The following is a 15,193-nucleotide window of genomic DNA, read 5'->3' on the forward strand; positions in this document are numbered from 1 at the left end:
TGTTCCAGAGTAACAGTAAGTAGGATTTGACCCTGAGTATAATAAAATTAAATACAAAGGCTCACATCTCTCTGCTCTGCTGGGCAAAGGAAGGGAGATAGCTGGGAAAAAGAGGATCTGGACTGTTAGCTCTGTACATGTTGCTACCACAGGTACAAGGTAGCTCTGTGGATCTGGAGAAATGGCAACTTTAGAAAAGTGGAGCAGAAACAGTTATACAGGTGCATTATTTGTCAGTGTGCCTTCCTAGTCCTTTGGCTGGATATCTGTTGTGAAGAATAAAGATGAGATTAAGCTGTATTGCTTCTAATTTCTAACCTACTCATTTAAATTTGGCTTAGATCAGTTTTCAAATGATTCTTAGTACAGCTCATATGGAATATGTCTGTGATGCTTTGTTAAAAACTACTGGTTAACAGGAGGGGAGTATGTTACTGACTGTGGAGTCCTGAACAATCTTCAGGACTTATCTTACATTAACGTCTCCCTCCCATTCTGCATGTAGGCATACGTGCTCTGTGGCCAAAGTGGAAATACAGGATTTCTGATACATGTTTTGTGTTATCTATTTTTACTGTGTACCTGAAAAGGGCTGGTATGCATATATAAAATGTTGTGTATATTAACCTATTCTACCCTCAATTCAGGCATACCTGTATTTGAATGTTAGTGCAGATTTAAAGAAAAATATTTGGAATTTTATCACGTGTGCATTTATATGTGCAACCAGAAAGGAGAGAGGGAAAGATTTCTCCCATGCCCCTCACGAGCCCAGATACTTACCAGTGTACTGTGTTAAAAAGAGATTGGGGCATGATAATATGCTCTATTATACTTGTTTTGTGTAATCCAAGTGTATATAATTCCAACTACAAACTTATCACAGTAATATCCAGAAGTTGAAGCTGAACTGAGAAGGAAATGAGAAAGTCTAAAGATTAACTTATTAAGCTGAGCACAACTGGTGTGACTCCTGGGAAAGTTACAGCATCAGTACCAGGAAAGCTTGTTGAAGGCACTCTTTAAAGGCTAGATGGCAGAAAAAACAACCAGTTTAAATAACTATGTGTAGCCAGACAAGACCATTTTCTTTAATATAGGCTAAACTGATAATTAGATGAACCCTGGGAACTAAGAAAAAAACATACATGAAGAATAGTATTTGTAAATCTATATTGGTGATAAAAAATGCAAGCAAACAGAAGAATATTTTAAACACTTTAAACGATGAGTATAGATTAATTCTTTTGTAAGCATTTTCCATTTGTGCTTAAGATGAGTTATGCAGTTTAGTTCAGTATTATCAGTATTCCCTAAGGTCTGTATAGGACAGAACCCAGACTGCCTCAATCACTTATTGAATCATCTAATGCAATTGATTGTGAGTGACAGCCAAAATTATATGTAGTTAGTAAAAAATGTTGTTGTATTTAATCATATAATTGTGCATCCATTTAGCTTAGCCCAGTAATCACAAGGACCCTTATACACAAGTAGCTTTACCTATTTCACTCAACTTTAGAAACCAGTAAAATTTGCTCAGAGGGTATTTTCATGCAGAGAATTTGAAGAATGAAGCCTAGATACATGCCAGCAAAATACATTTCTATAATCCATTATTGTAAATGGAGATGATGGTGTTTAAATTAGGATTTTTGCATGAAGCCATCTTGTTGCAAAGTAAGAGATGGCTGCCCTAGTAATAGCTTAAGTGAAAAAAATTATAAAACCATGATGCATTTTCTGTTACTGTTTACCAGCTTAACTGTATAGGGCAACAAAAAAGTTTATGACAACATTTCAGCCTAGATTACAGCCTGTATACCCACTGAACCTCCTCTGAAATTCTCTGTTGGTTAATTCTCTCCATATCAACTTCTGAACCTGTTAGTAAATACAGGGTTTGAAATTTGAAAGAGGAAGTATAGTCTGCATGTGTGGTCCTCTATGTTTCAGGTAAAGCAGTCTAAGAATATATAACAGAGAATTGTATCTGCTCTCTAAGAGAAAGACGTTTGCTATTCAGCTGCTGCATACACTCTACAGCAGCATCTTCTGGTCCATCAGTAGATGAATTTCTCTGGACTCATGCTATTGTTTGGAGGACGTAGAGCTGTGGTAGCTGGAGGTGTGATGGAAAACTGGTGTAACTGTGACTGCACGTCAGTAATCAAAAGGAAATAACTAACTGAAAATTTTTGCTTTTTAATTCGACCATTAATTTAATTAAATATTTTAATATTAGGGCCATTTGGTGCAAAATCATCTAATTGCAAACAGGAGGACATTCTACTTCAAATCAGAGCATGAATGATAGAGAGATCTTATGCTGTCCATTTACAAGTAAAGAGTTTGGTTCTTTACATATGGCCTGTAATTTCTATCTGAATAAGCCACAAAGTGAGCCAGTGTTTCTACTCTTGTGCTAATCATTGAAACATATTTTCCAACCCAGAATCCTATTAATTGATTTACTAGGTTGGTACTCTGGAGATCTGACTTAACTTTTTGCTCCATGTTCGGCTTTTACAGTTACATGGGCAAACATTTAAAACATGCCTGTGCTGCAGACTGTGGTGAAGCTTCAAGATATGCTAGTTAGCTGGGCTAACTTAGAAGCAATTTGTGGCAGTACTCAGCTTATCTTCTGCCTCATTTCCAGTCCATCTATCAATTCAACAGTGATACATGTATTTCAGGGTGTTTCATGAAGTTCAACAAAGATCAAATCTAATCCAGCATCCTGATCAATCATCTGAAATAAGTTTGGCATTAAATGAACTGCTGGTTGTCTCCATCTAGATGTTAATTGTCTAACCATAGAGACTCAATTGACTTTGTAAAGGAGGACAGATGGGCTCTGTAGTAATGAAGAAGAACAAAACAGCTAGCAAAGACCTCAATATTTAGCCAGATGAATCCATTCCTGAAGTCTTTCCAGTTACATGATCTTACTCATTTAAACATTGAACTAGTACTAGTAGATCTGTACTATAGCTTGCAGATAAGACAAGAAACACCACTGCCTAACTGTGCCTTAGCTCCCTGCCACATCGTGGTCTGGGGATAAATACCTTCAAGAAACAAAGGATGATGAGGTAGAGGTCAGACCTCCTAGCAGGCCAATAAAAGTAGTTGGGGAAATGATGGAAGTTTTCAAGCCCTTCTCAAGGAAATTAGTATGCATGGCAGTGTGCTAACAGGAAACCTTTCAGCTTCGCAGACACAGATAGTGGAACTTTATTTCAGAGAAACAGCTGAGTTCAGATATGTCATTCTTAAGAGATGCCTTATAAACTCATTCAGTTTTATTAGTATATATAAAGTCAAAAGAAACGTATGAAATTTCTTATTGTTAAGCTCAGCATAATGGCAGAATTTTATAGTATTGGAAGGAAAGTGGGTTTTTGCCTGTACTTTTTGATCTTGCGTTTATAGCATTGATTTTTCAACCACATGATAAACTGTTTTATTGCTCACGGAGGATGAAGTGTGTGCAAGACGCCACGAGAGGGAGCTCCGGGAAGCGGTAAAGCTGCCGTCTTCTCAAGGAACAGCGTGTTACTTTTAAAAGACTCAGCTAAAGGTTGTAAAACTTTCAGAAGCTCACAGCATCTTTACTATAAACGTTTCTTATGGAGAGAACTCTCTTGAAAGTTTAGCAAACAATTCTGTAGGAAAAAGAAAAAGTGTGAAGTCCATGTAAAGACTGTCTATTAAAGAAGATACCTTAATCAGATAAGAAAGTACTTTTAAGGTCAATTGTTTTAATGTCTCCTTCTGATGTATTTGTATCAAGTAGAAAATACATAGATGTGATGCCACTTTGCTGTTGAATATGAACATAGGAGTGCAGGAGGGGGCAGACCTGCTTACATCATTTGGTACAAGTCCTGTGACAGTAATTCCATTTTTCACTTGTCGCCTTTGTAGTACATATTTGTCTGTACTAGTTCAGTCCCTCACTGGATAAGCTCTGGATGCTTTACAGAATCCAGCAGGGATTAAATGCATAACTGAACTCCTAGCCAGATTTAAAAAAAAAAAAAAAAAAAAAAAAAAAAAAAAAAAAAAAAAAAAAAAAAAGGTGATTTTAGCTGTAAATGGCTCAGCAGTCCTGTCAGAAAATACAAGGCTAAATGTGGATATTATGTAACCAGAGGGACACAATTTACTTTATAAAGCAATTAAAAGAAGACAGAAACTTACAGTCTGTGTCTGAGTGAGAGTAATGCTTGTTTAAAAATAGCTTCCTACCCAGAATAGCCACCCTATCCTGCAACATCTGGACAGACAGAGAACAGCCATTCACAACACTGCATCTTTATGGAGAAATAAAACCCAGAGTTTTAAAACAACAGAATTTATAGAATTTGACAAATTCCCAGATCCACATTTAGGCATACAAGCAAAATGAAGTAATTTGCTTTTCAAACTGTCTGAACAGCATGTCAAAATTTATCTGCTCCTTGATTTTATTTTCTGTGGTCAGGTGAAGGCTAAGGCCAGTTTTTCATAAAAGATGCTAGTTTTCCTGTGAACTGGTTTAAGAAGGAAGGATCTTCATTCTTTTTCATAGAGGGAGAGAGCTAATTTATCCTAGAACATAAATCAGTATTGCCCTATTCTAGGGTGGCAGTCTCTCTCTTTTTTAATTTCTTACTTCAAAGTGGATAGGCAAGGTTTCCTCTCAAGCACATTAATCAGAGGTGGAGTTTGTTCCTGTGTCTCCACAAGCAAAGCAAACCTGTATGAAAACTTCATTAACCTAATGCATTTGCTCCAACAGGGACAGTGATTGAAAATAATGGTATTCTTGGCTACTTACTGCATTGAGAAGTGTTCATAATATTTTCTTCATAATTCTTCATGTTGCATCCTCTAAAAACACTGAGTGATCTGAATCTGTCAGTAAGAGCTGCTTACCTTCTCTGGCTGACAGCACAGCAGCCATCCTTCTCACTGCCTCCTACTGAACACCGCAATCTTCTGCTGCATCATCCTCCAAACAGTGCAGCCAGAGGAAGAAACAAAGTTGTCCCCACATGACTCACAAAGGTTTTGTGCTTCAGTGTTTACCTTTCATAATTGCTTCAGATGTCAGCCGCTTGCACTGGGCTAGGAAACCTGTGGTAGCTGCTGTTGTTTTCAGAGTATAGCACAGCTGCAAAACTTCTGATCCGCCTCTTTTATGGCTATTCCTGATTTAAATGTATTTTTCAGAAGGAAACAGTATGTTTGGTTGCTCTGTTGCACCCAATTACTTTTTCTTCCATCAACATCAGACCTGAAGGTTTTGTGACATTTTGCCCTCTGCCCTGTTGTGAACGTGACTATAGTGAGATTTACAGAAAGGAACAACTTAATGCAGACATGACAGCAGGAAAAGAAACTGAGGTTGTGTTTGTCTTGATTGTTTTTTCCAAAGCTGAAGTGAGAAAGAGCTTCAAAAAACACCTGAAAGCTTTCTGAGAGACAGCATTTGGGAGCCAGGGGGCTATTACCTTTATACTTGAGTAGAATCTTTGCTTTTATGTCACCTTTTCTGAAGTTTACAAAAGAAAGAAAAAAGTAGAAGACAGTGAGAGAGAACATCAATTCTGAGTGCCTTTCTCAGGCAAAATTTTACTAAAACTGTTGAAAGTTCATCTGAACAAGAACAACTTCCAAGTACAGCAAAAATAAACTTTAACTCCTGTAGTTTGAAAGACTTAGCAAGAAAGTGTGGGGTCATATACTGAAGCCATCCATGGCTACTCAAATAGCTCCATTTCCACTCTCTTCAGTGAATTCAATATGTTGTAGGTGATACCGGAAAACCAGTGAGGCATGCTGCAGACTGCACCTAACTGTAAGATCGTATTCCAATACCAGCAAATCAAAACTAATTAACTTCTCTGTGGTCGTCTTGAGTATTTTTAAAAGGATAAAGATTAAATAAAATAATAATAATAATAATAATAATAATAATAAAAGTTCTCTACTGTTCACTACATAAGGGTACAGGAAGGCTTCTTCACTGTGTACAGGAACTGCAGCCAGAAGCTCTTCTGTGCAAATGTCTGATTTCCAAATTTACCTCTATAATTCAAATTGCAGATCTATACAGCACTTCACAGTACTAAAAAAGTAATAATTAAAAGAAAAATAAAAGGATTGCTTTACAGCTTTATAACCAAGTAAAGGAAAAGAAAATAAAAGCATTAATACATCCATCTTATATTCAGTTTATTTAATACCATAGTAGTAAATACAGTAAGAGGTTCAGAATCAGACAGTGCTAGTGCAGGCAAGATACAGCTGCCCTGGCAGATCAACAGTCTAGCAGTTGTTCTGGAGGTTCTGTGTGCTGAAAAGCTGAGAGGTGTCATGAGTAGTCTTCAGATTCAATTTCATAGAAAATGACAATGCAATATTAAATACACTGTTCCTGATCTGGTAGAGCAGCCTCTGAATAAAAATAAAGTAGCACTGTGACCAAGAACTATATTCCTATATTTGTACTTTTAAAATAAAGTAAGTAAATAAGAAATATATATTTTTTCCTTTAAAAAAGCAAGGTCTCTCTGTTCAATACTTACTAAAATATGCTCTAGTTTTATTTACAGTAATGTTAAGATTGTATATCTTTTTATATGCCATCTTATGGATGTGGACATTTTAAAACCAGTATTCTGCCCTGACCTATAAAGTAATGTTAATAGTTTAAAATGCAGATAACACTCCCAAACAGAGGCAGGCTTCAGTGTAGTACCTCACTAAGACTGAATCCCAGCTGTACCTCTGGAATGGACAGGAGGCATTAGTTTACTTTCCAACCACTTCTCTTTATAATTTCTATATGAGCAAGTCACTTTCAAACATGCAGGGGTAAGCCCTTATTTAGGTAAGTCTACAGCAAGAGCTCTGAATGTCAACTGACAGCATATTTAGACTCATCTGATGTTTAATATCCACATTTCAAAGCACACATAACATATTCCTTAGTGCTGTCTCGAGCAGGATTTCAATACCATCACAATGACTCAATTGTAAAAACACCGGTCCTTAGAAAAAAACACTGCAATTTAGGAGCATGGCTCCCACCAGTAGGCAGACATCAAATACTTAAACAGACAAATCTACTGTAACTGTGTTAAAACTCAGGAAGACTGTTCTGGGAAAGTCATCAGTCTAAGATGTTACACCGCTCCTAGCCTTAAAATGATTTCACTGAACAAAGATCTCACTGAAACTGTCCAATGCTCACCCACTACTACTTCTCAGTTCCTAACCTCCTCAGTGCTCTCTACTTTCTTTTATCACTCAAAACTATAAAGATACTGAAACTAGAGACAATAGTGCTCTTTTTATATGCTTCCCTACTTCTGATGTCTCCACAAGGCAGCTTTGATGATAGATATGATGATAAGATTTTGTGTCTAAACATTGAATTCTTATGAATATCAGCAGGTGTCTAACACCTTTAAACTGTTAGAGGCTCTGAACTGTTCTTCCTTGCATTCAATAAGAGTATTTCACTCTTCTTTAGTGAAGAATTTCTTGCACAGAAGAACTATATCTCAAGCTCTCAAGGCTCCTTGGCCAGCAAGACTGAGTTTACTGTAAATAAGTTTATTCTCAGCTGCATCTAAAAGCTCCACCCATGACCATGTTTGTGTTGAGTAAGTATGTAACATAACTCTCCTTCTATGAAGAATTTAGGAGATAATGGTTGAAAGAAATCAGCTTAGAGATTAAGTGACATAGCCCTAGCACAGTAAATCTGCTGTAGAACTGGAGATGGAGGTCAGATCTCCTAGGTCTAGGCCCTGTCCCCTTGACCATATTATCTCCCACCTTTGGTTTATACCGTCTTTCTCCTCCAGACATTGACCTTCTGAGACAGTTGACTGAATCCCAAACGCTACGCTTGTGCTCCACTATTTCAGCTTGTTCTTACTTTGGGACTAATCATCTTTTACACAGATTTCCTTCTCTTTCCAAACACATTGTTGATTAACTTGACCATTGATTTTGATCCACTTGGTCTTCTCTTTTCCTTTGCCTTGAGATTAGAGGTGATACTCCTCAGAACTTTTGTGAACATTGCCACAACTTCCTGGTAATGTTCTGCAGCAGACAATTCACAGAATTGGCACTTGTTATCCATTGCCAGCTTTTGACCTTCATCCCAGCCAACTTCCCTCATGTGGCATAAATCCTGTTTGTTACCAACCAAAAACACTGTTGACTCAACCATTCTAAAATTAAAAAAAGTTTTAATTGGAGAAAAGATACGTTAAAATACTGAGTAGTATTCTGTGCTATATTTGTATGTTAAGAGTAAGAGGCATTGAAAAAAAAAAAAAAAAAGAAAAGAAAAAAGAAAAAAAAACACCCAACAAAATACACTGAAAAAGTCTCTCTTTACCAAGTAGAGTTACAGCTTTCTATTGACCATAGTCAAACATCAAAGGAACTTCCATGCAAGGCATTCTTATGACATCTATCAGGAATTGTTCATTTTAGTTCCTCTATTCAATTATTTCATGTAATTTTCCTTCACTGTAGTTTTCATACTCTACTGAGAGGACATTTTCAGCTTCTACCGTTCATGAATAAGCAAGGTGAATATTTTCTCAATTTCTAGGTAACAGAATAAAGTCAAAGAGATGCATTTAACATCAGTGTGAACAGTGTAACTGAAAAGAAGACATGGGAATCCTAATTCAAAATTTTTATTAAAATTACTCCTTCCATAGAAACTCTGTTTAAGGAAGCTCAGCAGCAAACCAACAGAAAAGAGGTATTTTTTCTTCCATTTCTGGTAATAAAAGGATTTCATTCTATTTATTTTATTAAGCACCTCAGTGAACCAATACAGAAATAACCACCAGCACTCGTACTCAGACTTTCAAATTTCATTCTAAGTACTTTCTTACCATATCACTCATGCATAAATGATGTTGGAGTCAATACTAAGTGAAGCTTAGGAGAAATTCATTGTGTTAGATTCTTTGAATCCCTTACAGGTGCACCCCCAACGTTAATGGGCACAGTAGTGAGGTAGCAAAATTACACAATATATATGCCAGGTTTTTACTCATTTAAGTCACAGTAGACAAATTTATAGCGATTAATTAATACATACTGCTGTAAGAAAAGAGAACGAAGAGCATTGTTCTCTTAGCTTTGGACAGAGTGAAACAAGTTGTAATTTTTAACAGTTTACCATAATGTATCGTATTGCTGGTATTGTGCTGGGAGTACACTGCTGGATTTTAATTGTTAATTGGATTTCTGTTTACAGAAACACTGTCAGGTTCTTTTTGTTTGTTTGTTTGTTTGTTTGTTTGTATGCTTTGCTGAAAGAAACAAAAATAATGCCACTTACTTTTTACAAGCTCCTATGTGAGACTCCTGGATTCTGTATAGCAGTGCTTTTGCAAATGCAAATGATGCTCTGTCACTGATGTCATAAACAATGATGAATCCATCAGCCCAGTGGAGCTCATCTGTGAGGGAGAGTTTCCCCTGCTGCAGGTGAAAGAAGTTCAAATTCACATGCAAAAATATCATTACTGTTGTCACTCTTGAGTATTTTCTTTGTCTGTGTGAATGCAAGAATATTGTATCTTTCACTGCAAAACTTATGAATAGATGATATGGATGCTTGTACTGAGTTCAGGTGAGTCCTGCTCCAAAAACCCATTAATACCCAACACTACAGATTAAATTTTGGAGCACTAAAGAATTCATTATGAAACACCTATGCTTTGTTTAAATAGTGAAATTACATTATCTGTACAGACACTCTTCAGCAGACATATGTTGAATATTCTGCAGTTACAGGAGAATTAAATGCAGGCCATCGGTATTTGTGGTTACGGCACTGCTTTGTATGCTTCCAGTTGTCTGACCACAATGAACTTACTTAATTTATTTAAAGTCTTTTGTTCCAAGTCATTTCTCTTGTTTTGCCTTTGCTTTGTTCAACTCTAAAGCAGTATCTACTCACAGGATAGATTTCCACAGGGCTTGAAAATTTTCCCTTCAAGCTGCCATTGACTTAAATTCCACAAGTGACAGAACTCACAAAGTGATACTGAGTTAGTATTTGGGTCCCTTCATCCCAGGGGCGTGTCACTATCATAATTTCTAGAAAGCAACAGCTGCAAACTATCCCATCAACAAGGAACAGATAACCCAAGATGGGTAGAATAGTGGCAATTCACCAGCCTAGACTAGACCACGTGCTTTGGGGAAAACACACCGGACAGTAACTTGAGGACTGCTTGTGCAGAGTATTGTGCACTTTGCAGTGTATGACTTTCACCCATGTCCTACCCTGGTTGCCTTGATTAGTTCTGTACCAAAGCAACATCATAAATGCAACTTACTCTATATGATGGATGGTAACTGAATGCTGGCAATGCATGAGGTTCATGGGCAGGAAAGGTGACTTGCGTGTGATGGCTGTTTGCCAGATGAAGGGACAAAGAACTCTACAGAGCAGAGGTTTAGCTACCAGACAGAAGCCTCAGAGAACAGCAAGATTTCAGAAAGTGGAAACAAATGTGAATTTTCCTTCCACAGCTTGGCATTCTCCCAGGACCTGTTTTTCTTCCCCATAGGAACTACATATGCCATCCCTTTCTAATGTAAACAGTTCATACTGATAAAAAGGCATTACAACCACCTCCTCTCCTGCTTACTACCTACTTAGTCCTCTACAGGTGTTAAGAAATCAAGAAAGACTCAGAAGGAAGCGAACAGTGAGTGTTAGTCCTCATTACTAAGGAAGAACTGGCAGCTAGAAGAGGACCAGCGCGAGGAGCTGCCCTCCACACAGTTGATCTCTAGTCTCCCTGAAAGCAAAAAGGGAGCCCAAAGGGAAGCAACTAAACACTCCACCCGTCAAGTAGTCTAGTCTGCTTTGACTAGCAAGCTACTACTGCCACTGTTTCAAGTATGCTCTTAAAAACTTGTTCGCATGCCACAGAATTTAATATGACAGTAAGCAGAAGTTATAGGTGGGCTGAGGAAAGAAGACTGAGATAAGTGGAAACAAGTCTACAGAAAACTAGCTTTGAGGAGGGATTGTAATGACAAGGGAGGGCTGCACTGAATATATTACAAGGCACAATGGCTATTTCAGGATCTGCTTTGCTGTTGCTTGTCTTTAGAAAAATAGATTTGTCTGTAAGTTTATTTTATGTGCTCACTGTGTTAAGATTTCAAGTCACTGATTTCAAGTCTGTGCCAAACTTCCAGTGCTTTGGCTTTAGCATTCATTATTCTTGTCAGTGAGAGGCAGGATCACTGTCCAAGAGGGATCACTGTGAACTAACAGAGACAGATCTACCTAGATCTACTTGCGTTATATGTTATCAACATTTATGCATGTCAGAAAGAGAAGGACAGAAATTAGTACAAAAAATTATCTTCATTTCAGGATGGTTACTGTGATCAAAGCTAACATGTAGATGGCTGTATAATGGCTCTCCTTACCTGTTCTGTGAATGTAAGTCTCATTTCCAAAATTATCTACTTTGATAATTTCCACAGCCATTTAACATACCATTTGCTTTATTAAATTATATATTTATCAATCTGTGTAGGGTATTTAAGATTATTTTTTTAATACTCCTATAATTGAAGAGTTTCTTCCATGAAATGGGGAGGTACAAATTTCCTGAACCACAACAAACATAAAGTTTCAGTCTTGCAAAACAGAAAGAATGAATTCCTAGTACAGAAAGAAAGAATGTTTGCAACCCTTTTTAACCTTACACAGATAGAATGAAGAATAGGTGGGTTGTTGTTTGTTTTTTTTAGGTCCCCTGAAGTTCTTACCTGTGAACAAGGGTCATAAATTTCCAAGTGTATCTGCCTCCCATCCAGACAAAAGTGTTTAGTGTAGATGCATTCTTAAAAAATAAATAAATAAATGGCATTCAATAAGAAGCAGCATTAGAGTGACTGGGAATGGTGGTGAAGAAATTGTGTTGAAGATAATACTGAAGAGACTTTTAGTTCCTTTGCTAGCGTATATTTTATCTACAGTTTTCTTGTCTTCAGTTCTGCAGTGCTGTGTGTTCTATCACCCCTTTTCTTCATTTTTATTTCCCTTTTGCCCCTCTAGAAATTGAGGGGAAACTTATCTTCCAACATTTTTACACAAATACAAAATGTTTTAGAGGTGTTTACAAGTCTCAGAAAAGACATCTAATATCAGAGGCCTGGTGCAAGGGAACTTGTTTAGATTTGTAGGTGATTTAGAACATGTGTGGACAGCATTAGGCATCTGCAGGTAAAAGTTTAGGCTTAGATGAATGTTGGGACATTAACAGCTTTTTAAGCCTTTGCATAAGTAACTGTAGTAGGGGAACATTTCTGTGCAACTGTAACCCTACTTTCAGACTAAGTGATTTTAGATGTATAACTGAAATTCAGTTTCTTAGTATTACTTTAACTGTTTCGTTTGGGGATCACAGACCACTATTCTGGTTATTGTTTAAAACAATTTTTATTTATTTATTTGTTTTTTTTTGGGGGGTGAGGGAGGAGGAAGGATATCTTTTAGCAGAGATAACAAGATTGTAATCCACTTTACATGTTAAGCTCTGGGCCTTCTCATACCATGCAACTGGAACAGTACACAAGTGGTGCTTGTGTATCGGTTCAATACTTCTACTGCTTCTACCCAAGCCATGAAAGTTCAAATCCCATTTTGCCATCTTCCAAGATCTTAGGAGTGTCTTAAGTGCGTTTATTCTGAGGACTTCTATCCTCAGCATGGCAAGACTTGTCACTAAGCTATCAAAGCAGTGCAATCCTTCAGAAGCAGGGGACTTTGCATCACACTTTGATTAACCAGCAGTGCCTGATAAACAGTGTTTCACCTCTCTAGGGTGGGTAAGGAGATACTAATAGAACAGTGTTGTGATTTATATATATATATATATATATATTAAATCTATTTCTTTCCTCTCTGCTATCTCCTCTCTGATGGAGCTTACTATAATCTACCCGAGCTCGCACACAGCCTGGTTATCTCTCTCTCTCACAAGCCCTTCGCAGCCGTCTCACGATGAGAGTGTCACCAGACTGAAGTTCGAGGCGATCCCCGCTCAGATACCCGGTTCGCCTTCCCTGGCCTTCAGAGTCGACGTCTGGCCGACAGCCTTCAGATAAATGAGCTAAAACTTCAATAATTCCCCAAAGTTGTGTGTAACTACATTTTCCCCCCCCCCTCTCCTGTACGTCAAGCACCGTTCCGCCGCCCCGCTAGCGCCGCGCCCTGAGGGCCGCCCGCACCCCGTTCCCGGAGCCCGGCGCTGCTCACCGGCGTTGGACGCGTACTCCCCGATGAATCGCCGGGTCAGGAACCGCACAGCCAGCGCTGCGGGAAGGAAGCAAGCAGCAGGTGAGCGAAGCCTCGCCGGACTCCGGCAGCCTGAGGCGAATCGGGGCTGGGGTCACAGAGTACACCCATCTAATCCAATCCTCCCCCTTACCCGACTTGCCGGCCCCGCTGCAGCCCAGCACGGCCAACTTCACCTCGCTCATACCGCTCTCAGCTCTCCGCACCTTTGTGATCCTCCGGGCCACGGCCCCTCCGGCGATAGAACCCGGCGCGGCTGCTACTTACGGCTCCCGAGGGCTGGGGGCGGGAGAAGGGGCTGAGCTTCGCCGCTTCTCCGACGGGCGGTCCACCCCTGGCGTCTCCTCCATCCCCGGAGCTCGCACAAACTTTCTCCGGGCAGCTCCTCCCGCCTCCTGGTGTGTCCCGCAAATGTCTGCTCCTTGCCCTCTCCTGCTTTGTCAGCCCCCGTTGAGCGTTAAACAGCTGGTAGCTTGGGGAGCAAGGGGGAGAGAAAAAAATAGTATTAAAGAAACAAAATAGAGAGGAAAAGAAATGACGTTCTCCAGCTCTGCATCTGGGGGTGTTTATTTTGGTTTTGTTTCCAGGTCACCATCCTTCTGTGCCAGGAATGTGAAGAAAATGAAGGGGTTCCCCCACTTCCTCTCCATACCCCTTTTAAATGTTTCTGAGGCAATTTGCTGGAAACAACTGTTTTTCGCTTCTCTACTATTCAGCCTCTAAAGGTTTCCAAGCTCTTGTCACTCACTAAACCTTTAGTCCTGCCCACACTTAGGCAAACGTGTATGAGGGCTTTTACTTCTTAAATCGCTCTGGTGAAGAGCTTAAAGTTCTGAGCTGAATGGGGCTTGGGTACGGCGTACAGCACTCCTCTGCTGCAGGGAAATCTGACAGAAGTGCAGAGAGCATCAAAGGGCCAAACCCGATTTTGCAGTACTTCCAGTTTCGTTCTGCTCCACAAGTGCTCTCTAAAGGCTGTTTGAATGTGCACTTGAGAATAGCTTTCATTAGCCCACTAGTAAGTAGGATACTACTCTAGTATTCAAGATAGTTTTATTCTGTTTATAAATTGAATATGTTTGTCAGTCTTTTTATTCTATTCTGTTGCAACTTTTGCTCTGTATAAATGCTTCAATAAATCCTGTTTCAACATACTTGCTAGTGGGTATTATGGACACAATGGATTCTCATGGCTTTAAAAATGAGGCAGAGAAGGAATTTGAGCATAATTTTTCTACAGTTCAAGAGAATGCTTAGTAGAGGCAAACGTATTTAAGAATAAGACATCTACAGATACAGAGATAACTTGGTTCCTAAGTCCCTGACTTGCAAATTGTTAACAGCTGGAAGTGTGCTCTGTAGATGCCCCTACCTATTTCTGTGGGTGGATTTTGCTTGGTTTGTGTGATGTTTGGGTTTTGTTTTTGTTTTTTTTTTTTTTTGGTAGTTTCCAGCTACTGTTCACAGATGTCTAAGAAGAACTTTATTCTGACCTTCTATGGCTATTGTAACATAGTGTTTGAAATGGATACTGAGATCACTAGGCTAGAGTTACTAATGGTATAACAACACAATGGAGTATTTTATCATTTCATACACATTTAAACTTCTGCAGCAGAAAAGTCTGAGTGCTTGCCCTTGGGCACATGTGATCAGTGCTGTGTCTTTCACAGGTGATTTTAAAGGAATGGTTCTGCTGTTCCTTTTGGGCACTGGTATGATATGTGAACCTAGCTTTGTCACAGCTGGCAAATGTACTTTAGTTTCTGCTGGAGGATAGTCCCTGTGTCATAGAAAGGGTGATTAATGCAATTTTAACCCCTG

General features: G+C 38.8%; 1 protein-coding gene across 1 annotated transcript; it reads right to left on the minus strand.

Moving 5' to 3' along the window:
• Positions 1 to 5,596: 5,596 nt before the first annotated feature.
• On the minus strand, positions 5,597 to 13,981 carry RERGL (RERG like). The gene is made up of 5 exons (XM_072340981.1): positions 13,503 to 13,981; positions 13,331 to 13,387; positions 11,839 to 11,912; positions 9,377 to 9,519; positions 5,597 to 8,243 (listed from the first exon to the last, which is right to left on the minus strand). Exons 1-5 carry the CDS (start codon positions 13,552 to 13,554, stop codon positions 7,961 to 7,963), a joined length of 609 nt encoding a protein of 202 aa, XP_072197082.1. The 5' UTR covers positions 13,555 to 13,981; the 3' UTR covers positions 5,597 to 7,960.
• Positions 13,982 to 15,193: the final 1,212 nt, after the last annotated feature.

Source organism: Excalfactoria chinensis, chromosome 1 (assembly GCF_039878825.1).
Source record: "Excalfactoria chinensis isolate bCotChi1 chromosome 1, bCotChi1.hap2, whole genome shotgun sequence".
NCBI lineage: Eukaryota > Metazoa > Chordata > Aves > Galliformes > Phasianidae > Excalfactoria > Excalfactoria chinensis.

What these genes read in the sequence shown, in the direction of transcription:
- RERGL (XM_072340981.1), bottom strand. Translation starts at nt 13,554, where the DNA reads ATGAGCGAGGTGAAGTTGGCCGTGCTGGGCTGCAGCGGGGCCGGCAAG. An exon ending in CAGCGGGGCCGGCAAGTCGG is followed by an intron (nt 13,388 to 13,502) that starts GTAAGGGGGAGG and finishes TCCTTCCCGCAG; the next exon opens with CGCTGGCTGTGCGGTTCCTG. An exon ending in CACATAGGAGCTTGTAAAAA is followed by an intron (nt 8,244 to 9,376) that starts GTAAGTGGCATT and finishes TTTTAATTTTAG; the next exon opens with AATGGTTGAGTCAACAGTGT.